The 24,619-nt window shown below is 45.9% G+C and overlaps 1 protein-coding gene across 3 annotated transcripts in view; it reads left to right on the forward strand.

The window, feature by feature from the left end:
• The window catches only part of KLHL3 (kelch like family member 3), a 46,673-nt gene extending 22,527 nt beyond the window's left edge, over positions 1 to 24,146 (forward strand). For 2 of the 3 annotated variants that reach the window (XM_061457019.1, XM_061457018.1), the window contains exons 5-15: positions 5,285 to 5,447; positions 8,298 to 8,407; positions 13,163 to 13,279; positions 14,168 to 14,317; positions 16,734 to 16,851; positions 17,352 to 17,549; positions 18,345 to 18,446; positions 20,742 to 20,870; positions 22,748 to 22,888; positions 23,098 to 23,241; positions 23,493 to 24,146. In XM_061457019.1, coding sequence (XP_061313003.1) covers positions 5,285 to 5,447; positions 8,298 to 8,407; positions 13,163 to 13,279; positions 14,168 to 14,317; positions 16,734 to 16,851; positions 17,352 to 17,549; positions 18,345 to 18,446; positions 20,742 to 20,870; positions 22,748 to 22,888; positions 23,098 to 23,241; positions 23,493 to 23,521 — 1,401 coding nt within the window. In that variant the 3' untranslated portion in view covers positions 23,522 to 24,146. The remainder of the gene's footprint in view (positions 1 to 5,284; positions 5,448 to 8,297; positions 8,408 to 13,162; positions 13,280 to 14,167; positions 14,318 to 16,733; positions 16,852 to 17,351; positions 17,550 to 18,344; positions 18,447 to 20,741; positions 20,871 to 22,747; positions 22,889 to 23,097; positions 23,242 to 23,492) is intronic. The other variant, XM_061457020.1, reaches the window with a different exon arrangement.
• The last annotated feature ends 473 nt before the right edge of the window (positions 24,147 to 24,619 follow it).

The raw sequence follows: 24,619 nt of genomic DNA on the forward strand, positions 1-24,619 counted from the left end.
CAATGCTGGAGCATGGCGAGACTTTGTTTTCTGAGCAGGTATCTCTTGAGGTCTGCTGTTGCCGTGTCATGCACACTGATTTCTAGCAGGGCAAGGGTGCATTTTTAAAGGGACTCTTCAGGCTTCCTCAGCAGCTGCAAGAATGAGTTTCTGGATGTAGGTGCCAGGTAATTTCATTGTAGAAACTACAAGAAAAAAGATTGCTAAATGGCATTAGCTGAACAGATGCAGCCGAGCTACCCAGACATGTGAATGCATAAAAGACAGTATCTTGTCAAGGGAGCAAACCAGAACGAGAGCAGAATTGAAATGAGAAAAAGATGAGCAGTGAAGGAACATGGAGTGCAGCAATGAGTGTTCCCAAGCGTGCTCCAGTGCTGAGCAGCGCCCAGCACTTCACAAGAAGCCTTTTTGCGGTATTTTTGTTGTTTCTTTTCTAATAGAAACCTAGGGTATTTTTTGCTTTTATAAGCCTGAAACGGTGCTCAGGAAGTGAGACTCTTTCTCTAAGCATGTATTTTTGTAGCTGATTGTAATTTCATTGCACAAAGCTTGCTTTTTGTTTTTAAGTAAGGAAGGATGTGTGTACAAGGGGCCAAGCTGACCAGTCAGTTCCAGTCATCGTCTGGGTAGTGAATTACTGGAGGGGTTCATGCAATTCCTCCTCAACAGGATGCCCCAAGTGTGAATGTAAAGGGGGATTTTCAGTCCACCTTGGCTCCTTGAAGGAGAGCACTGAGCCCACGTGGCAGCAGATACCCCCTTCTAACCCCATTAGGGGTATGTGGGTGAGAAACCTGCTTTTTATGCATTGGAACCTCAATTTTAGAGTGGGATTTCAAGGCAGTATAGATTGCAGTAGTAGGAGGGCTGAGGGATGATGAGTGAGAGAGAAGCTTCTGTGCCGAGCAGTGTTTTGCCTCTGAACACACATTTGGGATTTAACTTCCCACGTGTTTGGAAGGTGTGGAGCAGAGGAAGGACTTCTGTCTTCCATTGCAGTCGTGGTGTAGCCTCAGAAAAACTCTCCCTGGGATTTCTTTTGCTGCTGCCTTCTGTTGCTCCTCTTCCGTTGCACCTCACATCAAGGCTGGTTGTAAAGATTCAGATGAGTGACAAAAAAGATGTCATTCGTTTGAAGGTGGAGCTGGATGAATTTATCTGGAAGACAGTTGTGCAGGGAGCAAAACTGAAGGGAGCAACTTGGGGAAGTTCACAGATGCTCATGTGCAGCCCTGGTTGGCTTTGATGGAAACAGTACGCTCCTGCTCCCTACCTGTATTGTGTAGCTGGCTCTTGTCACGTACTTGTCCCTTGAACTTTTCAGTTAGGTCTTGATTTTGCAGCTGAACTGGCTGTATTGCTGCTTGCTTTCCAATGCTCCTATCAAACCTGCCAGCTCAGTGAGTAGCTGAGTGAAGGGGAGGTTTGTGAGGAGCCCCCTTGTCCTGTGAAGACACTCGTATCTCTGGGTGTAGACAGTGAATACTCTCCTCAGGGTGTCCCATCCCTCCTTACTGTTAGCCCTTAATTACCTGCAGGCAGCCTAAGAATTATCCTCCCAGTTAAGAGAGACACTGCCATTGGGGTTGTAATGATTCCTTGGGAAAAGGCCTGATTAACCTGATTCCACAGTGAAATCCTTAGGAATGAGGTGCAGCATACCACGTGTGTGATGTGTCCTTGTGTATTACCACAACTGGAGACATGGCTTATATAGATGGAATGAAATCTGAAATCAGTTGTCTGGAGGATATTGAAACTGTCAGCTCTGCAGACATAGTAATTGTGATGAAAAATGGCTTGAGAAAGGAGGAAAAAGCTTTGCTAGAAGCTGTAGCATTTCCTTTTCAGAAGTGTACTTCTGCACCTCAGCTTTCCCTAGGGACTTGGGACTTCACAACAAGGAAGGAGAGTGTCTGTGGCAGATGGAGTTTAGATGATAAAGCGGATAAGTGGGTCAGTTCACTCCAAAAGCTGCAACTATAGTAGGTGCAAGCCCAGGATGAGGTAGAGTGCCTTCCAGCTCAGCTATAGGAGGTGCAATAAATTGTCATCCCTGGAGAAAAAGCTCTTTGCCATGCATCGTCCTCTTGGACTGCTGGAGAGCTCTGGTCAACAGCAGCACTGACTTCTCCGAGGTGTTACAGCAGTTGGTTTGGGCTGGCCTAGACCTGTGGAAAGTCTTTTAAATTGGATTGCCGTAAGAGAAAGATGAGGAGAAACTTGTGGATGTGGCACCAGAGGATTGTGCTGTGTCTGAGGGATGTGTCTTCAGTTTTATCCCACTGTTAACCAAGCAATGGTCTGTCTGCTCTCTGCGGTGAAGATGGAGAAGGCAGATCAGGAGGAAGTTGCTAGTGGCTCCCCTGTTTTCTCTCTCACCTCTGTATCCCTTTTCCTTCTCATGCCTGCTCCTGGGGAGGTTTTGGTCCCTGATCTGTCACACGTGCCTCTGCCTGGACTGTTTCACCCCAGGTGGAACAATTAAGAAGCAGCATTGTTGTTTACCCTCTGCACTGCCTGGTAGCAGCTGGGGAGTGATACAGCCCAATTGCCTTCCTTGCACTGAAAAGCCACACCACAGTAATGTGTCATTTTCTCTCTGCTGCTTGTACAGTTCAGAGCTGTTCATTTGAAACTGAGTATTTAACCTGCTCTGCAAACACAAATTGTGCTTGTTTCTCTGGTCACAGATTCCCTTGGGAAGGTGCTTGGGAGCTGTTTGGACAGATGTGCAGTCCCAGCTGTGGCCCTGGATGTGCTGCTGACATTACAGCCACTACTTTTGATTTGCCTTCCAATTTGACTAGATTTTCAAAGCTGCTTTTAAACTTTAATACATCCCCTACCTTGGGGATGCTCCCAAGGCAAGGATGCTCCTTTCCCAGTTTCGCATAGGAGGAATGGTGCGGGTTAACTTTTGGCTAAGGTTACCTGGAACTAACTCCAGTCTGAAATCCAGCATTAATGCCCTGCCTATTGAATAAACTTTATAGCAACTCAGAGCACTTTTGGATGAAAGATGTTTGTAGTTCAGAGACACCAAAGGTTCATGAAAGCATTTGTTTGCACAGCCAGTGTTGTGTCAAACTTGAGATTGGTAGAGTCTGTAGGTGTGAGAGCACAGTGGGTGAACTAGATGGTTATGGGAAATATATTTATAGATATATTCATATATATATATACACACCCCCCATAGATATGGTTCTGGACATAACTTATTTAGCAAAGAAGTCAATCTCAGTAGTAATAGCAGATAATTTTGGCATCGTTTCAGAAGCCGATTGGGTTTTGGTGCAGGTGCTGATCTGGTAGAGAAGCCAGCTCCCTGTAAATCATGAACAGCAGCTGGAGTTCAAATATTAAGAGCCAAATCCAGACCCAAGTGAGTAACTTTCCGGGATATTCATGGCGTTGCAGTTTGGTCCTGCTGCATGTTTAGGCAGGGCATTTCCTCTTGTTATTTCTAAAGGAAACAGACTTTGTGCTAGAGGATATCCTTTGCTTGCTTTTCGCCTTCCCTGGTAAAAACAAGAGGAGTGGTGAGACGTTCAGCTGGGAAGTAAGAAAGAGAAGATCCACTCATCTCTCAATGAGCTATTTATATAGCCTACTTCTGAAAACTAATATATGATAATACCCTTTCCTAATAACTGCAGTGGTGTAAGGCTCCTCCTGTGCTGCCCTCTCAAGCCAGCATGAGGCTGTAATAGCAGCACTAGGATGTCCAAGGGGCTATAGCATGTGGGTATTAGTGATGGTGGTGAGTACCATCACAGCTGCCTGGTTTAGAAGCAATATCCCAAAACACTCGATGTAAGCAGCCTCCTGGATTTGCAGGCATGAGCCCTGGGTGGACAGGGTTTGCATGGGGGAAGCTCTGCCTGGTGTGTGGCCAGAGATGGTTTGCAGGGAGCCTGACTTCTTCATCCACAGCCCTTATACAAGCTCAAGTGCTCACCTTTCTGCTGATATAGAGATGGTTCAGGTAGATAGAAAGTGGTTCACAGCTAGGTTTCAAGACTACTAGAGCATTGCTATCTTGATTTGATCAAACCCACACACTAATCTCCCTGTGGCATCAAGTGGCTCTGGCCCAAACAGGCTCCCAGATTAATTGATTTCTCTTCTGGTTTTATTGCTGCCCCTTGGGGTGGCTGCTTGGCAGCAGGCAGACACTGTACAGCTGCTCTGGAGCTGGAATGAGTCAGGGGCCGAGGAAGGACTTGGGGCAGGTTGTGAGCATCCTGCCTTGATGCGGAACGGCGCTGTGGGGCAGGTGAGCAGGGGCAGGGAAGGGGATCTCTTTTTCCCTTCCCTGCCATGGAAACCCAGGAGGTGAATGCTCGTAACCTGCTTGTTTTGTTTAACAGACACTTGAGTCAGGAATAGTTTTCCAGATATCTGTGCTCAGATGGTGAGCACAGATGCCCAGTTGGAAGGACATGTGTGAAACAGCCAGAGCCATGGAAGAGCTGGGATAAGACACGTCTGCAGTTGCTGTACGACATAAGAAAGGAAGTAGCTGATGTCACAGGCTGTAACATCCCGACCAACTCTATTTTCTACTTCCTGCCCTGCTCACTGACCTCAAAGGTGTTCTTTTTCCAGCAGATATCACATTCCTGATGCACTTCTGGCTCCCTTTTTGGCACTCAGTTTTGTAGATACAAAGCAGTACCTCATTTTCAGATGCAGTCATGAGCCACAAGTGTCACAGCGTTTACTGTGAGTGAAAAAGATGACTGTTGATTTGAATAGCTGGCCCCTGAAAGCTTTGCTGTCACCAAAACCTGCTTGAGCTTCTGTGAACTCCCTCTCTTACATAGCAGTTTGGGCACCCTGCTCACAAGCCAATATGGTTTTGTTGGAAATAAGAAAGTTGAAGGTTTTGAGGAGTGCTGGGCTGCTCTGGGCTTTGAATGAGATGGTAATGCATCAAATATATATTATAATATCTATGTGCAGGACCTGCTTGCAGCAAAGCCAGAAATTCAGGTGCATCCATGTTTGCTTGCATCTTGTCCTCTCTTTACCTGCCTTGAGGACTCGTAGGGAGAAGATGTGAGAAGAGCTCTGCTTTTAGCCCAGCTGGGATAGCTGTTTCCATCTCTCAGAGCATGGATGGGGATCTTTTGCATATGGATACTGTGAAGACTTTAACCTTCCTTGTACCCTGCAGAGATGTGTCCCCATCTGACAGGGAATTGCATCTAATTTGTGCTATCTGTGAATCAAGCTTTCTTTGTTGCTAACTCATTCCCCTTTCTTGCCTCTGCAGGTTTTGTTGCCAGCTGCTAGTTTATTGCAATTGATGGACGTCAGGAAAAACTGCTGTGATTTTCTTCAGTCCCAGCTGCATCCCACAAACTGCCTTGGAATCCGAGCTTTTGCCGATGTGCACGCGTGCACCGAACTGCTGCAGCAGGCGAATGCCTACGCAGGTGAGGGGAGGGTCATCTGTTTATTGAGTTAAACCTGCTTCTAGGTACAACAGCTTGTAGGTTGAGCAGGAGCAGCACATCCTGGTTGGTTTCTTCATGCTTCTGCTATGAGGACAGGGAAAGGAATTCTTTATTGGGTTGTAGACTTGTAGCTTTCTGTGGTGCTGCAAGTTATGGAATGTGGTTTGGTCACATGGGAGCACCTAAGGAGGTAAAAACCCCACTGATCCTCTGGATCCCAGCCCACAAAATAGTTCCCTAATATGTTCCTAGTGAGCTCTTTGGCTGCCTGTTCAACAGCAATGTTGGCATGCTGGTGTCCTCCCTGTGAGAAAAGTAGGCAGTGCTGGGGATTTGTGCATTCTAGGAGTAAATGGCATTGGGCAGAGTGAAATCCCACCTGGAGCACTCAGCTAAAATTTCCCTGTAGTGTGAGCCTCTGATCTGTGGAGCAATGGGCACTTACCCCAGGGGGTGGATAGGCTCTTGTTTCCTTGAGAGTGGATGTGCTTGTCTGCAGTAAGTATGTGCAGGCAGTGGCTTTCAGCATTTCTCCTCTGTTGTAAATACAAAGCTCTTCCAAGCAGCCCCATGCTCTTAATTCCCAGCACTTCCCAGTCTCCTCTGGCAGAGCTGCCCTTGACCTCTGCTTGGGAGAAGCTGGTTTGTTTTCTGCTTTTCTGTCTATTTGAATAGGGAAAAATACACCTGCAGTCCCCAAGCACCTGCAGCATGTTTCTTGGTCCAGTTTTGTCCTTAATGGGACCATAAGTAGGCTCAGTGGAATAAAAACGTGCCCACCGAGTCCTCCCTTATTCTGCTGCAAATAAAAGTAAAACCTTTTCAACTGCTCAGGCTGTATTATCCCCTGGAGGAAAAGGTACCCTGGAAGGAATGGTTAATTGTATAAAGGCTTGCTTGTAATATCTCATTATCCTTCCTTCCAGGCCCTGTTTAATCTTTAACCCAACAAGCAGCGCATTCACTGTATATTTATTTGGTTGTTTGGCAATTAGAAAGTCTGCTTTGTTGTTTTATTGGCCTTCGTGAGTCCCAGTTAGTACAACAGCCCATGTAATGTTAATGGAACTCCATTAATAAAAATGCCATTAAAATTCTTTTCACTGTTGTTTATGTAACAGAGTTAAACCAAGACAGAAGTCCCCACGCTCAAGGGTCCATGTGTGCCTGAGCTCAGTGTCTTGAGAAATGCTTAGTTCTGGCCACTGGATAACTTGAGGAGGTGGAGGAGCCTTCTCGATGCAGGCACAAGTTACTGTATTAAAATCAGTAAATATTTTTACTTGCTTCCAACTAATAACAAGAGATCAGTCTTTCTACTGCCAGATGCTGGTCCAGAATGAATAGGAGATTGTGTCCAGAAGTCAGAGTGCATCCAGCTTGCTGTGTGGGGAGCATTTCCTGCTTCTCAAACACTTAAGGCCAGAAGACTTCATTAGGTCTTATTTCCAGCCTAATAGAGTGTTACACTTCATCCAGATACTGCTATTTTTAGTCAGAGCCTTTGGCTTAGCTGTGATGTGTTGGCCCCCATCTGACCAAGTGGGGTTCATGGTTGGTGCCCTCAGTACCAGCGCTGGTGAGGAGTTGTTCAGGTGTGATCTCCAAAGAGCTCTTCTCATGCCAGCTTGTGTCCCTGTGGTGCTGCTTTTGGGCAGGCTAAAGACTTTGCAGATGTAAAAACTAGAGGCAGATCTTGCTGCTGAGGGAGCTCTTTGGATAAATGAGCCTGAGCTTCTCGAAAGCTGAAGGATTAAAGCTTTAGTAAAGCATTTTCAGACAGTGTGTCTGAGATTCATATTTCTGTATTTCAACCGAAGATAAATGCGACTCAGCTAACGGCAGGTGAGATTAAATTGGCATGTATATGTAACACATTCTTGCAGAGCTAAAACTGACTGCAACTGCCTAACAGTGATTTTTTTTTACCTGGAAATTGCTTTTTAGAAGTAATTCTTTCCTAGTGCCCTGTGGCTAGATGGGAAGCTTGCCAGACTTGATGAGTCTTTTTGGCCCTATATTGAAATCAGTCATAGTTCTCCCAGTTTGGGATTATAAGCAGGGATGTGTATTTTGTGGCTCCCAAAGTTAGAGCATGTAGGGATTTAGAAGCCAAAAGGGAGAAAAAGGGATCTTGCAGACTTCAGTGGAAAGGAAGAGATGCTGGGGAAGATGGGTGCTGGGGGTTTGGAGCAGGAGAAAAGTTGAATTTACACATTTGGGGAAAGAAGTTAAAGGTGGAAGGAGAGAGATACTGATCCCATACTGATTTAGCGGGATACCCTTGGATCTTTCACTATTTGCTGCTGAGTGTAAGCACCAAACTTTGGCTAATTCATGTTAAAGATAGCCTTTCCTTTGAATACCTACAAATACAAGGACCTGGAGTCTCTCATCCAGGTTTGAGCAGGTCTAGTTCTGTTTAACTCATTGAAGTGGGCAAGAACTGAATTTCAATGTAGCCAGGTTATGTGCCACTTCAGAAAGGCATCATCTCTTCTCAACTACCACTTCTAAATCCTATTTGTCACTTTGCAAAGGTACTTGGAAGGTACTTGGTGGCTTTGCAGAAAGCTCAGTTCCCATCTCGTGTCATTTGTGAAAGTGTCTCCTGGGGCTTGTGTTACTTGCAATAACATCCCATTTCTTTAACCTGCTCTGAGGCTGTTTAGTGTTTCTGTGCCACCATGCAGCCGCAGCAGCGTGTTGCTTGTCTCTGGTGCTCAGAGCTGTGACAGCAGCAGCTCTCTGAATGCTGTAATCCTTCTGTTGGCTTGGAACATGGATTTCATTATAATTTTCTGTTCCCCCTTCTCGTTTGTTGAACAGAGCAGCACTTCCCTGAGGTGATGCTGGGTGAAGAATTTCTTAGCCTTAGTCTGGACCAGGTTTGCAGTTTAATATCAAGTGATAAGCTCACAGTCTCCTCTGAAGAAAAGGTACAGTAAATTGTATAGCAACACTCAATGTAAGAATGCCTGAATGCTTCTAGATCTTACACCAGGAACTGTTCTCATGTTATGCTCTTTAGGGGCTATTTTCCAACAGACTGCATGGAAAGGAAAACTAAAAATAATGTGAATCCTAAACCCACATAAAAATGACCTTCACTTGGTTGTTCTTTGCAGGAAGTAATGATTTTCAGATCCATATCACTTCCAAAAGCCCTGGGGGCCAGAACAGAATACCTTCCCTCTCTGGAAAACTAGGAACCTCCCATCTGCTCTTGTGTAAATCTCTTGTTACCTGCTGTAAAACCCCCCCAGAGGGTGAATTTCATTAGGTCAGGGAGCAATATTGGTTTCTGTTGCATGTCAGGCAAACTAAAGGAGGCCAACCAAGAGGGAAGGAAGGAAACATTTTCTAGCATCATCAGTATTTTTAATGGCAGATGGGAGAAATAGGACACAGTTTGATGTTATTTTGTGGTTGAAACGTTCAGCACACCTTGGGTAGCCTGTAGTTCTGGGAAGGAGGGTGACCAGTGGTTACAGCACTTGGTGAACACCGGGTCCACCCCCTTTCTTTTCAGTGGGCTTCTTGCATGACCTGTAGCAGGTTTGTGGTAGAGATGTGTGCCTCAAGCCCTTCAGCTCACCTCCAAATTGTCACTGTGAGGAGATGGACTCTTGTGGGAGGCTACAGGACAGCTTGAGGATTATGGGGCTTGTAACTTCAGGACCCTTGTTGGATGCCTGTGGGATGAGGCTGGCCCTGTGTGTGCTTGATAGTGTGTGCACCCATCCTGCTCAGCCCCTCTGGGAGCAGGCAAGAAGATGCTTGGACCCATAGGGACCACAAAGCTTGCCAGAAAACCCACACTACATGAGGGCAAGTGCAGTGATGCTTCATTCACATCCTGAGCCAGCAAAGTCAGGGCCTTCAGGAGTGTATTTCAACTGGTGTATGTCGTGGTGGGATGCTGTGAGGTGCCACAGAGGCAGGGCCAAAAAGGGAAAAAACAAATGGCATGAACTCAGAGCAGAATCGTTTTGCATGAGCCAAGCAGGCTGCAAAAGGAAGTGCAAGTTTGGTAACCAGTCTTCCCAGTGCTGTGCAGCATTGTTAAAAAGCTTTTATTGGCCTTGTGCCCAGAGAAATCAAAGTACCTACTCCCTCATCTGAGCTTTATGCAATCAAACCCAGTATTTCTTTAGCTGATTGTAAAAGCTGAGAATGCAAGGCACAGGAAGGAAATGTAAGCATAAAGCTTCATGTTCAGAACAACAGATATGAATAACAGGAGGGAGGCAGAGAATGGGGTTGGAACATAAACATGAAATATGTGCTGGAGTCCAAAGAAATGCTGAGAATTGAGGGCAGAATCATAGGATGCTGTTTTATTTTAGCTTCACGAGAGACAAGCTGTTTCCCTGACCTTTATTCTTCCTATCTGCTAGTGTATGGTATATATTATAAAAAATAAATAGGTGTGTGTGTGTGTGTGTGTATATTTATGCATATACACATATCTATGTATATACATGTGATGGATAGGCAACTATTTTAAGCAACAAGATGTAGTGGATAAATACTTCAAACACCTGAGAGCTAAATTGCCACAGCCAGATTCCACAAGAGGCTTTCTGGTTCCTGTCCTTACCATGTCTCTCACATGTGCTGCAGTCTGTGAGCCAGAGCGTTGCCATCTCTGGGTCACTGGGAAGTGCTATAGCTGAGTCCTGCCAGGGCCAGAAGGCAACAAGGCCACAGAGGGAAGTATTGCCCTTAAAATGCTTTAAGCCTTCTGTGCCCAAGAGCTGGTGTGTTCTCCCCTTCCTCTGCTGCCCTCAACTAATACCAATTGGCCTGATAACATATATTCCTTATCTGCACAAATTTTGGCATACTTGTATCCCTAGTCCATCAGAACTACAAAAATTCTCTGCTACCACAGCAAAATGATTTAGCGTGAGGTGTCCCTGCCCATGGCAGAGGGGGTGGAACTAGATGATCTTAAGGTCCTTTCTAACCCTACCTATTCTATGATTCAATCCATGTTAATTGTGAAACGATGACATTTCCCTGTTACTCAAAGGTTATTCTCCTTTCTCTCCCCCTTCCTGTTGCCAGCCTCTGCAGCTGCACAGGCCCTTTCAGCCCAAGGCACAGGTCTATTTTGGTGCCTGCCTGCTCCTTTTGCTCTAGCTGAGTGCTTTGAAGACAGCTTTATCGGTGCTTTCTGCACCTGACCTAATTGGCTCTTTCATTATAGCAGTGTACGCAAGCAAGGAAAAACTACAGAAAATGGTGTTTATTCCTATTTGTTAATGGTGTGTGAAAAGGAAGGACTTCAGACCTTGGGAAAGGGCTCCTGCCAACTGAGTACAGTGACAAAAGACATTTTTAAAAGGGTTGGGATATTTGGATTGGGGATTTAACACAGACTCCTGCAATTGACTCATTGTCTCATGCTGTAGAAGCTGATGCACAGTTTAGTCCTCCTGGGAGTATCTAACAGCTGGATTTTTGGCTGAAGAGACTGGGACAACATCTGGCCTTGCTGTTTGCTTACGTATTGTGCAGAAAGGGGGTATTCCAGGCTTTTAAGTTTCCATAGAGTGGAAAATCTGCTTCTCCTAAGCTTGGGACTGCTCCTGCATCCAGGCAGGTGCCAGCCACTAACCCAGCCCATGCCTCTTAATGAAGCCAGGTGGGAAGCTGCTTCCTCCCATCCCAGCCTGGCAGCAAGTCTTGCACGGCTGGAAAACCCCATGTCCTAGGGGAGCAGCAGCTGCTTGGGGTCTGCAGTGGGCACAGCAGTAGTGGAAACAGATGTGGCCTTTAAATAGACATGTTGCTGTCTTGGATTAAGATTTTCTCCGCCCCTTCTCATAAACTTAGGAATTGGAGCCAATGGAAGGTGCCAGAATCTGATTTTTTACAAATCTGTGTTATTTTTAGCCTGGTGACATCAGTGTGTGCCTAACCCAGGAGCAGCCTCCAGCACTGAGAAAAAAGTTTATTCCTTGTGCACATTTGCTTTACTTTCCTTTAAGACTTGTTCCATGTCATCCTGGTCCGTAACTTGGTACATCCCAGTCCTGTGGCTCAGCATTTGTGCAGAAGAGGTTAATGAAAAGCCTGTTTGCTGACTGAACATTGGCTTTTATGCTCCTTCCACACTGATCTGCAATTAAAAATCTCACAACGATGTGGTTTCTACTTTAAATGCCTCGTAGCCAAAGTGAAATGGTTTGTTTGTTTTCATTTTAGAATAGGTTCTGCGGTAGTTATTTTCCTCTGCAATTGCTGGGGTTTGATTACACAGATCCCTGTTGCTCATCGCAGTGTCCTGAATTCCAAACAGTTCAGCAGGAGCATTTGTTGGCATAGGAAATGAGGCTGGTGCTTTACTGCTTCTTTATAGTATAGCCTAAGAGGAAGAAACCCCTTTCTGCTCAGCCTCTCCTTTGTGGGAGGATGCTGCCTCCTGCAGACTACATTTGCCAGCAGCAACTGGGGACCAGGAGATCGTGCCCTCAGTTCTGGTTGATTTTGTCAAGTTAGTGACCTTGGACCAAACAAAATGGTTTCTTGGGGAGGGATGGGAGGGATGGAAAGAAAGGGGAAAAATACCTGTGCATGTTGGCCTGATCTGTCAACCAGAGGGAAGCTGAACCAAGGGCGCTTGCTGAGTGTGCTGGGGTTGAAGAGCCAGCAATGTTTTTTGGGGGTGCTACAGGAGTGGGCTGTGCTCAGCCCCCCATCAGTAACCAGGTAGTGAGAGCACATGGAGAGGGAATTTTGCCTCTTGATATGAGTTAAAGGTTAGAATTTAATTCTCTATGGGGAAACCCCAGTGCAATGATCCACATCCTGTTGTGCAGCATCGAGGCTGCACCAGCCCCTCTCCTTGCCTTGCTGGATGTTTTAGGAAGCCTTTCCTGCTCCCAGTGACGTTTTTAGGCCTTTCTTCTGGAAGGAGTGAGGCTCATAGTTACATAAACACATGCATATTCATGCAGGAGCCCATGTAGGACACTTCTGGCTGTTCACTGCACAGGGCTCTGCGTGGCTCCTGCTGCATGGGGCTGTTCGTGGTCATGGACTCCAAGTTTGGATGCTTATCTGAACCGGTTGGATCTGGGAGTACAACTACATTTTGGTTCAGACCAGAACTCCAGCATGCCCTTGTTTCCTGCATATTTTTAGCAGTGAAATGCATCCAGCCCAGAGGCAGGGGCTTTTCTGTGCATGGAGAACTTGTCCTGGAGGCTTCTTGGGTGTTGGGTAGGGGGACAAAACTGGTGCAGTGATTAAATGTGATGGTGAGTGTAGTGTTTTACCGTGTGGCCAGACTCCTTTGGGAAGGGAGCTCTCTGTTATCAGGAGTAATTGTGGCTGATTTAATGAGCAATGTCCAGTGCAAATGTCAACAGGCACATTAAGTTTCCTGGCTGCCTTCCAGTACTAATGTCCAAGAGGTATATGATTGTCCTGGACACACGCTTAACTTTGAGAGTGGTGCAGCACATCAAGATATGAAGTTGCTGATTAATACACATGGTCAGCTCACCCCTTCACTGCTGTGGTGCTTGTGCTCTCTTCATAGTCATGACTTTTTCATCTGTTTGATAGAGATCTTGCACCTCCTTCGCTTGATAACTTAAAATCTCAACGCTTCTGGGTTTGGGTAGGTGACTGTGCAGCTGGTTCTCTCTTCTCTGTTTAATTGTGCTTTATCTGTGTAGGTCTTTGAAGCAGTTATTTCTTGGATAAACTATGAGAAGGAATCTCGCTTAGAACACATGGCTAAACTGATGGAGCACGTTCGCCTGCCCCTTTTGCCCAGAGATTATCTCGTACAGGTTAGTCTAATAACTCTAATACTTGCACTTGAGCTGCGTGGTAACTCTTCAATCAATGGCTTGGCTGTTTGTGTCTGAGATGGGTAATTCGGCATGTCGCTGAGTCAGTAAACAGAGGAATAAAAGGAAAACTGGGTGAACTCTGAAATCAGTGTGTGTGTGCAGAAACCTTGTAGTAAATGTGACCTGTGCTCTGCCAGGCAGTGCTGAGAGTGGAGCTCAAGCCTCGCTTGGTAGAAGCATTTAGAAGATAATACCTTGGGATTCTGCACCAAGCTGGTGCTGTTACTTGAGCAGTTTTTCCCCTAATGCACAGGTAAATTGAGCTTTATCAAAACACATTTTGTGATAATTTTGGCTTAAGATGTGTCCTGTGCTTAGAGATGGGTTGTGTTAGTGGCAGGTGAGATGCTCACTGATGTAGTTGGACTTAGAGATTGTTCTTGGCAAGTTAATTCCTGGGATCTGGGCCTTAATAATGAGCTGCAAATCCCCAAAGAAGGGGTTGGCGTACAGGCTGTTTGGCTACTGTGCTTTTATCATGTGTCTAAAGAACCAATAGAGTTGAAATAAAATGAACCCACTGTGGGTTTTTTTCTTTCCTCAATATGTTCTGATAGAGTAAAAGATATTGCCTCTCCTTAGAAATTCTGACTCAAATAAAAGAAATTACCTGGTTTTGTACCCAGATTCCTGGTGAATTCTGCTCTGCAGGGATAAATGTTTGGCAAAGGGTGGTAAAATTGAGGGAATATTGCTGCTTGTGAGTGATACTGAAGCTTGGATTTACGGCTTGTGTTTCTTTGGGAAGAGGTGGAAGTCTCCTTGTGACCTGTGCCACCAGGTACTTCAGTTTAAATGATCTTTCATGTGTGTGAATGTTCTCAGACAGTTGAAGAAGAAGCTTTAATCAAGAATAACAATACCTGTAAAGACTTCCTTATCGAAGCCATGAAATATCATTTGCTTCCTCTGGATCAAAGGCAACTGATCAAGAATCCCAGAACAAAGCCGAGGACTCCCGTTAGCCTGCCAAAGGTAAGATGGGTTTGTTGCTTTCTGTCACCTCACGCTGTTACTGGTGGCATTTTCTGTCTTTGAAAGGAGCTGGTATTCTTACATCTCACTAACTCCATGATAATCCTTTGAAGTGTTTTACTCCCTCTTCTGGTACTGCCTGTGCCCACCGAGGATACATAATTGAGTTGGATGAACTGAGTTAAAGCCTCAGGAGAAGCAATATCTCTGCTCCCAGGGGCAAAGGGCTGCTCCTCAAACATGTTGTCAGCTGCAGCTGGTTTTGTGAGTAGCTTGAGAATCACTGACCCGTGGAGTGGCAGCGGGCAGCTGCCTGTAGTGCTCAAAGGGTTTCTGCTGGCTTGTAAGCACTATTGTGGAGCCCTGCTGAGAAGGGTCACGGTAGGTGTCTTTCCTTTTCCTGTATCCATAATCAGAAGCCAGGAAAGCAGGAAACAACAGCACCCAGACCTGTGGGCAGGAAGTCTGAAGCAGATTTTAATAGACTCAAAGCAGCTACTGAATAAATAATCCTTGTTATTTATTCCCTGCAATGACTCTGCACGTGTGTGATGCTCTGTCCACTGCTTTATTAGAGAATTAAAAATGACAACAGAAGCTGTTTTCCCTGTGCCCCAGACATAAACACAGTTTGGCACAGTGTCCCTCAACAGACTGTTGCTGGAGTTATTAATAAGCATTTTGGAGATTGTAAGACATCAAAACCACAGTGGGTTTGTGAGATAGTGTATGAGATCTGTGCAATGAGGGGCTGTTAAGATGTTTAGATGTTGGACTGTCCATTGAGAAATTGTCCTTCTGCAGAGTGTGTTGGCATGCTTTTTCTGCTGTCTGCTTGCTGGTGCTGAGAGGAAGTTGGTAGAACATAGCTTTGGGGTATCATGAAGGGCTGTTGTGACCCTTGTTGAAGGACTAAAGTAGCTAAGAATAAAGCAAACAGTGAACCAATGAGTTCAGAGGTTCTCAACATCTACAGCATGACCTACGAGTACAAACTCAAACCTTCTGCAGGTCTCCCTTCTTTTTAGCTGTAAAGAAAGAGAAGGTGATGATCTTCAGTAATCCTGTTACTGAGAGACTTTCATGTGGTCTGTTGGTCCTGCTGGTGAGGGATTAGCATTAATTCTGTAATCACGCAAAGCTTTCCATGGAAGGCTGTTACACAACTCGGAGTCAGGCTGCTAATTTAGACTCACTTTGCTTCCTAATGTCATGTTCTCATCGTTGTAGATCAAACAGCTGCTATTTTCAGGCTCTTCACATGCTTCAAATTGCTGTCTAGCTCTGTGCTTTACAACAGCCCAGACTGGAGTTGAGCTTGTTACCCGGGTGATCTCAAGTGACAATCTTTTATCCCCTCAGCTACTCACAGCTGCCTCGCAGAGGTTAAAGCCAGTTTCCCATCTACTCTTTGACTATATCTAAAGCCCTGTTATCTTGCTTCTAGCTCATTGGCCTGGTAAAAATCAGACTGTCTTGAGCAGTGTTTGCTCCTCCTGATGTGCTGAGATAAGGGGAGCAAATGCTCCCTCTTGATAGCCATGGAGGGTTGAAGGAAACAGGGGGTGTTCAGAACAAAGTGCAGGTCAGTCTGTTTGTAGGTGCAGGTGATTTGGATGTGTGGTTGGTTGGTTTGCAGTGCCCAGCTGGGGCTCAGGTGAGTGCAGGTTCCTGGGACCACTGCAAGTCAGCAAGTCCATGGGGAGTTTGTCCCTTTCATGCAGACAGGGCAGATTTGGGAAGAGCCACACTGCGTACTGCCCACATCTTCTCACTTTTCCAGTGTCCCCATTTGCCAGTGAGGGAATGGAGTCTGGGGCTGGGTGAACCTTTAGCCTGACCAGAGCAGTTCTTTCATTCCAGAGATGGTCTTTGGTCACCTTCACATAGATCTTCTCTGTTTATAATGAATTTGGGACTTAATTACTGGGTTTGCATCAGTACATATTGCAACCAGAAGCCTTAATGAAGCTGACAAATCACTTCCTTCAGCAGCCCAGCACCCTAGGTGTTAATAGTCCTGGTGATTCCCTGGAGTGTCATCTCCCTGCAGGTGGCAATACAGCTGTCAGGCTTTATTTGCTAAGTGGCATCGATTGTTTTTAGCACCACCATAGAGGTAATGACTAAACACTGTGCTGGCTGTGGGAATTACACTGGGATCTGCTTCACTTATAAATACTTATGCAGGGAACCTTGCACGTACCATGGTGCCAAAGCGGTTTTGTGTTTCCTGGGGAAATAGTGCACGTTGTCCCCATTGGAAATGGTAAAGAAGGTTTATTTAGTATTTAGTGTGCATTAAATTGGAGATAGCTTTTTCCCTCTTGGAATACAAGTGACTGAAATAGGTGTTGCTGCAGAAGCTTGTAGTAGGCCTGCAGCATGTTTTTAGCTTCTTGTCTTCCCTCTCCAGGTGATGATTGTAGTGGGTGGGCAAGCACCCAAAGCCATTCGCAGTGTGGAGTGCTATGATTTTGAGGAGGAGCGGTGGGATCAGGTTGCTGAGCTTCCCTCCCGGAGATGCAGAGCAGGTAATGAGAACTTTTGCTGTAACCTTCTTTGTTTTTCATTGTGCAGCTCTTCAGCACTGGATACAGGTCCCTCAGTCATCTCTTTCAACCAGCTTTCCTTGCTGGTTTCCTAGTGAAAATCAAAGGAGCTGAGTCAGTCCCTCCGAGTGCTGAGGAGTGGGTGATGGAGATTTGTAAGTTGAGTGTTCCCCTGAAGATGTCTGACAGGGCTGTGAATGTGGATCACCATCTGGTGTTCTCTGTGTCCCAGAAAATTACTCATTCAGGTGTGAAATGCATCTGTGCCTTATGATGCCATTTATTTATGTGCATTTCACCTTCCATATGACACATATGTTTGATCATACTAGGTTCCACTGCTCTTAACCTGCAGAAGAGGCCAAGGATGTGCCAAGGTTCTGCTTCTCCTCCTTTCTTACACACTCCGACAGAGGTCTGATGACACTCACTTCCCAAAGTGTTTGTAAAACCTCTGTAAAGTCCTTCTCCTCTTTTCTCAGGTGTGGTGTTTATGGCTGGCAATGTTTATGCTGTCGGGGGCTTCAATGGCTCTTTAAGGGTACGGACGGTTGACGTGTACGATGGCGTGAAGGACCAGTGGACATCCATAGCCAGCATGCAGGAAAGACGAAGCACCTTAGGCGCAGCCGTGCTCAATGATCTCCTGTATGCAGTGGGCGGCTTTGATGGCAGCACTGGTAGGTGATGGGGCAAAAACCGGGCAGTGCCTGACCTGACAAATGTGTTCAGAGACCCCTGCAGAGCCTTAGTGAGATTCCTGCCCCCTTCCTCTATGATTTGTAGAGAAAGAGCCAGGGATTGGGTTTACTGCATGTTGTAACTAACCACATGCGTGTTCTGACCCATCAGTAGTGGCAGGGAATCTCACTCTTGTGTTCTTCTTTAGTGATACAGCTTCTTCAGTCTCATTCTCTGCGTGAATATGCTTTTTCTGGACTGAAAGGGGATTTTTTCCTTGTTTTAGTTATATTTTTCATAGCAACACGTATAAAATGCCAGCGTGGCACCTTGTGGGGTATGTGTGGCTGGGATTTTTCTTGGCATAACTGCATGTTTAGATTCACACCTCTGCCTCTGCTCTAGAGCTTTGCCACTTGGTTAAGCCCTAAATTATCTCAGCTGGTGATGAGTACAATTGCAACAGGGTTTGGGGGTAGTTTCTAAACCTCTGCATGGACATTTTGTAATGCTGGAAAGGATGGAGGACTTCTGGGCTTGGTATCTGGACTCTGCTCCATCTTGGTGTCCCCAGCACATTGCAGGGGCCATGGGGTAACTATTTCCAGCTGCTGAAGTGGCGTTGACACATTGGTGCCAGCCTGAAAGACAAGGGATTAGAGAATTGGGTTACAGGAGTGTGGGGGGAATTAGGGGCTTGGGAGGAGGTGGAAGGCAGATGAAAGTGCAACACCAATCTTTTTTTCTTCTCTTTTTTTTTAATTAGAAAACCTGTGTATCCCCTTTTTAACTAGGTCTGGCATCAGTTGAGGCCTATAGCTATAAAACCAATGAGTGGTTTTTTGTGGCTCCCATGAACACAAGAAGAAGCAGTGTTGGAGTTGGAGTTGTGGAGGGTAAGAAAATCAGCAGCCATGTCCATCAAGCAAATGTTACTGTCTCAAAGGGAAGCCTGAAAGGTTGAGTGCAATAGGAGGGGACTGCAGGGACTGTTCTCTAGACTTGTTGGTAAAGATTTATTTTATATGATGTAATTGCTGCAGCTTTTCCCATTCTCTTCTTTATCTTAATGAAAAATCATGTGTACCTTTCCAAGAGCCTCAGACCCATATCAGCCCAGCCCATGCCTCCTGTGAATGCCATTAGGTGTGTGCAGGATTCTTTCAATCCATATTCTTCCTGGGCAGCTTCTGGCTGGTGAAGGCCAATGGTGGCATGTAGTGTATGCTGGTGCCATCAGGAAAGAATAGGTTTAAATAGGAACCTTTTCTTCCTTTAGCACAATTGCTTCTGAAGCAAGTGAAAGGGGTTTTCGACCTTGTCTTTAACATGGCATATACCAGTTTGCAATTAGTACAGTGCAGAGCAGCTGCTGGCGAGAGCCTTGTTATAAACTGCACTTTGAAGTGGTTTGGTTTGACCTGTTTGTATGGGGAATACCTGAAGTGTGCTTATGTGTATATGTGAGAAGAAGGAGGGAGATAAAGTCAGAGTAAATAGTGGTGGTTGTGCTAAATTTATATGTTTATTTCACAAGCATCTCCTTCAAAATTGGCCCATGAGTGAAGTGCTGGGCTGCTGGGAGTCAGTGGGATTTGCTGAAGGGATTTGAATGAGAACAAATACCATGTGTGCTTGTGAGAGATGCTTTTCTATGGACACTTTTTCTACTGGAAACATGAAATCCTTTCCCTTTGCTTTGTTTGAAAGAGCAAATAAGCGTTGCACATGTTGGAGTCCATGAGAAACAATAATGAGAGCATGTGATGGGAAGAAGAGTTGATCATGTTGTAGGGAACAAGCTGCAGCTTGTTCATCTGAATGTGATAAAGATCAATCTGATATCTGTGGGTACTGAAAACATCTAATGCTTGATGCCAGCCAGGGAGCTTTATCTTGTCTTGCCTGGTCTGGCACTCTTGCCTTGAGTCATTAACTAACACCAGGTGGGTTGAACCAACAGCACAAATAAGAGTTTGAAATGTTTCAAGAGACAGGAAGATGCAGAAGGAGCACAGTCACAAACCTGATCCTTGCAGACCTCTCCTAGTGATCACAGTGTGAGGAGGCTGTAAGTGGATCCGAGGGAGAAAGAAAAGAGCTGGCCTCTTCTTGGAGCTTGTAAACACCAAGGAAACAGGAGGATGCAAAAGCGTAGGACTGTAGATGATAACTGCTGGTGGGAGTCTCGTGTGTATGCAAAGAATTGCATAGCTCATTTGCGGCCAGGCTCTGCTGATATGGGTTGAAAATTGGTCTTATTCGTGGGTTTTGTACAAAAAATGGTGTTAGAATTTTCCTACCTATTTGTTGAACTTTGTTAATGGCTGTTTGTTGTAATGAGGCCTGGTTTTGAACCAGAACGCCTTTGTGCTAGGTACTGTGATAAAGAAGCACAGAGAAACTCCTCTGCCCAAGGAGTTTACTGCCTAAATGCAAAACAAGCTGATAGACGATACAGGGAGGCAAGGTGAGAGTATCAGAAAGGCCTGTGAAAAGAGAACATGGTGAAGCATCAGCCTTGTTTCATATATGGCGTAGTAGTTCCATGATACCTGATGGAGACCAGAGAAGCACGTTAGTTGTATATTATTCAGCTTTCCTTGAGCTGAGGGTAGGGAGGGACAAATACCCCATGCTGTGAGGGTTATCTTCTGTGTTGTGATCACTTGGCACAAGTGCACCAGCTGGCCTCAGCTGTGCTAGCAGCATTGGTTGCTTTGGATTTGGCCCAGGTTCTTCAAGATCACGTCTAGGTTTCCATGCAGGTATTAGATTAACATATGAGGCTGTTGCATATTTATTGCTCATGTGATACAGTCATTAATGTACAGTATCGACCTTTGACAGCACATCTTGCCTGAGCAGGAGGAAATGCTCGATCAGCTTTGATGTTACCTCTTCTCCTGGGCCAACAAGTCATTTGGAAAACCCTCTGGGCTTTTGGCTTCTAATTAAGCTGTTGTGTTGTTTCTTTGTCTTAGTTGACAGCTTTAATAGATTTAAATACAGTCATGTGAGTCTACTTCAGATCCTTCCGCTAGGATGTTCCCCAGGCATCCCAGCAGGTTTAGGCACGTGTCCCAGGGCTTCTGTCAACCAGGATCTGTCCTCACCTGGAGCTGTGAGGCGTGATGGTAACATACATCAGTTGTAGCTGTAGTGCTGATGCCAACGTGTGTCTCTTCCAGGGAAGCTCTATGCCGTGGGGGGATACGACGGAGCATCCCGTCAGTGCCTTAGTACCGTCGAGCAGTACAACCCGGCCACCAACGAATGGACCTACGTAGCTGACATGAGCACTCGGCGCAGCGGGGCAGGTACTGGCTCCAAGATGTGTTCTTAAAGGCAGATGATCACTGGGTTCTCCTCTGCTCATGGAAAGGAATGAGAAGGGTGTTTTGGCGTTGCAGGGCTGGCAAGTGCAACCTGTTATTACCATCCTTTTCCCATGAGAGGAAAAACTATAATTGCTTGGAAGATGTGTGCTGCTCTCCTGACTTGGTTAAAATCTTGCCAAATTGAAATGAATTTCTCGATTAATGAAATGATGTTCAGTGTTTCCAAGTGGCCTTGCTAACAGGTGCAGCTCACTTACAAGCTAAAAATCAGCTTTCCAAATTGCCAGCTGCATGCTCAGCTGGGGACTGGAAAGCCAAGCTGCACCTCCTTCTCTGCTGTCGTTTAGGGGATGTCAGGTGGGTTTTCCTTTTGGATCTTCTCTGCAAGCATCCGGTGGGTGCTTTGCAGCACAAAGCACATCTGCACTGGGTGGTGTGCTGGTCTAGCCAAGGTAACAGAAATAATCTCAGGTTGTCCCTGCTGAGCTAGTTTTTAGTGTACCTTTTGCTGGCAAGAATTGGTTATTAAAGGAAAGGACAGGTTAAAAAAGAGTTATATTCTAATCTTGATGGTTTCTTATTTACTATGTGACGTTAGACTAGGTAAGCTCTAGTCCTTTCTGTGGCTGTTCCTGTCTGAAAGAGATAAAAACTTTTATCCATTGCATTTAAAATGATCTTCAGATATCTACGGTCGTGTAGCTCAGTGTGTGCGGAGGGTCCTTCCTGATGTCAAGGCTTGGAGTTCTCATTGTACAGTACCTAAAGCGGCAGTTGCCAGGAGATGGCCAAGCCTGGGGGCTGAGATGACCCTGCAGGTTAAGCTGTGGTGGGAATTCCTTTCTGAGCTGGGCAGCTGAGAGGCTGCTCTCCACACATGGTCTTTCTTTCCTCACTCTAATACCTTTTCCATAACTCCAGGAGAGGCAAATACGATCACACACTGCTGGTTTGAATTCAGTTGAAGAGGTTTTTAGTATTTGCTCGATGCTTAAACCAAGCTCAGTGTTAGCTTATAGGAGAACAGAATGAATAGCTTGTGTTGTTGACAGCGTGTTGAAGCACAGCAAAACAGCTTGTGCCTGTAAATGGATTTTTGTGAACTGTCATTGTTTGAAACACTGAGTGCTGCTTTGCAAGTACATCCCCATGTGGCAATCCAGTATTAGGGAATTTGTACTCACCTGCCAAATAGCCTTGCAATTCTCTGTTTCCAACCTGAAAGCTGAGCTCCTCAGGTTGTGGTTGTCACCCAGATGCCCCTCCAGCAGTCTGTGGGGAGGGGACAGCCCGGTGCCACTCATCCCCAGTGATGCTGCAGCACGTGTCTGTTGTACCCCTCCATCGCTGAACCCGTGCTCAGTGTTGGCATTGCCATCCCGATGCTGACATCTAGTGGAGGTGAGGACGGGTGTCCTCAGTTCTCTGGAGTGATCCCAAACCTGGAATTAGGAATCAGGCTAAAAGCAAAGGGCCACATGACAGAAAAGAGCAGGCAGGTGGAAACAAGGTGGGGTGGGATGCAGTGGTCAGGGATGCAAAGGGAAGAAAGAACGAGCCAGTCCAAAGAGGTTGAACAAAGGAAGTGTTGTGGGACTAGGCCTGATCTCAGGTAACATCTACCTGAGAAGGGGCACAGCCCTGGAAGACAGGACATCTGCCAGGGGTTACTGTGCAGGTCTGCTATGGTGGCAGTCATGAGTGGGGAGTTGACCACATGCTGGATGATCTTGAGGTGCATGAGGCCCATGTTTTGGATATGCCTTGGAGAGGCCAAGGCGATACCCAATAGAAGAACCAGGGCTGTGCAACCCTTTGCCCTGTACACTTGGCTAATGCTGGGCTCTGCTTGGCAGGTGTTGGTGTTCTCAGTGGGCTGCTGTATGCTACCGGGGGGCACGATGGTCCCTTAGTAAGGAAGAGCGTGGAAGTCTATGATCCAGGAACAAACACGTGGAAGCAAGTAGCAGACATGAATATGTGTAGAAGAAATGCAGGTAACCACAATAAGCTGTTCTGTGGTGTTTGGTTCAGTTATCTGTGTGGGTTTTAATGTGACTAATGTGCTAGTGACATAAGCGATCGGTGTTGTAAGCGATGAAAGTGGAAGATGAGGGATCTGCTGGGGGATGAATCAGAACATAGCAGGTGATGTGCTGTGGGAGATGAGTTAGCCTGTATCTAACCATCTGCACTCTGCTTTGAGGTGTGTGTGCGGTGAATGGGCTCCTCTATGTGGTGGGAGGAGATGATGGGTCCTGCAATTTGGCCTCGGTGGAATACTACAACCCCATCACGGACAAGTGGACGTTATTACCAACCAGCATGAGCACGGGGAGAAGTTATGCAGGTAAATAGTCAGTGGGAGAGCTGGTAATGGCTGGGTCATTCATAAATTTGAGGGCTGTCCCTCTTGAAGCTTTGATCTTACATTTTGGTATGGTTTATGTTGTTTGCAGAAGAGGAAGCTTTCATAGAGATAGTAGACACCTCTCTGCAGGCTTGTTGTTGGTCTTTGGCTTTGCAGGAGGACCTTAACCACATCACAACCCAGGAGCTTCTCCTGTGATAACTGTGTCTGTCTGTCCATCCTTACAACAGGTGTGGCTGTGATTCACAAACCCTTGTGACACACAATCAAGCCAGTGCGAGAAGCAGAAGTGAAGTGGATCCAGCTGGGCGGTGTTGGGAAGACGACTGATCTCTGACTTGACCCATCTCATTGCTGTTAACGTCTTAGCATGACCAGTGATAGGTTCCAAACATCATCTGCTCTGCGGTGGATCACGTAGCAAAGCGAAAATCCCTCTGGGGACATGTTCCATGCTAGACACGAGGTGTTGCTTGTTATCTGTGGTGCAATCAACTGTTCTTCTCAATGGCTAGTGTCCTGAGATAGACACCGTGCTTGAACTGCAGGCACTGAGTTTCTTGTGTGAAACAAAACTGCTACGATCGGGCACGTGAGTAAAAATGAACGTTCTGGGTTTCTTCACTACTGATGCTCCGTGCACAATATCTTGTTGAACTACTTACTGTGCCTGGAGGGCGGACTTCACTACTGGGAGCGGAAGCTTCTGAGTACTAGCTGAGAAAAGCAGTCAGCAGAAATGAACTGGAACAGGGTGCTCTGGCTTGAGTGTGCCGCTGTCTCAGTCATACGTTTGTATATGCCCCTGGACTACTGTATGTATCCCTGAAATGCTTGTCGTGTGGTGGAAATAAATACCATGTGATTTTTCTACTTGCCATGAATGCTGTTTGCTGTACGTGGAGGGACCTGCTGGGCAGTGCCTTCCCTGGGGCTGAACCACACAAAACTTGGCAACCCCACAAAACCTGTGCTGCTCTGATGGGGTTTATTGCTCCTGTGAAACAAATGTTGCTTGGATAAGAAAGTATTCCCAACCCATGTATTTCAGCTGTGCTGAAAGCCCCAGTTCTAGCTCTGTCCAGCATCTCAATGCCATTTCATAATAGAGCATTTAAATGTTAAAAGAAATACCTTATGGTGCCATTAATGTAAAGACATTGCGTACAGCGAGAGCCCTCTGTCACCCAAGCAGGGATTAATGAGCCAAGCAAAATACCTGCAGTGTTTTAATGCTTCCAGAGATGGAGATTAACTAATCACTGTCACTGTAATTGCTATTTTTATCTTGCCCATACTGAAGGTGTTCCTCTATTAGTATGAAGAATTTGTAAGATTATTGATACCAGACAAATCT

This window comes from Pezoporus flaviventris, unplaced genomic scaffold, assembly GCF_033815535.1.
Source record: "Pezoporus flaviventris isolate CSIRO_AGI_PZ_B2104156 unplaced genomic scaffold, CSIRO_AGI_Pfla_v1 ptg000023l, whole genome shotgun sequence".
Classification (NCBI taxonomy): Eukaryota; Metazoa; Chordata; class Aves; order Psittaciformes; family Psittacidae; genus Pezoporus; species Pezoporus flaviventris.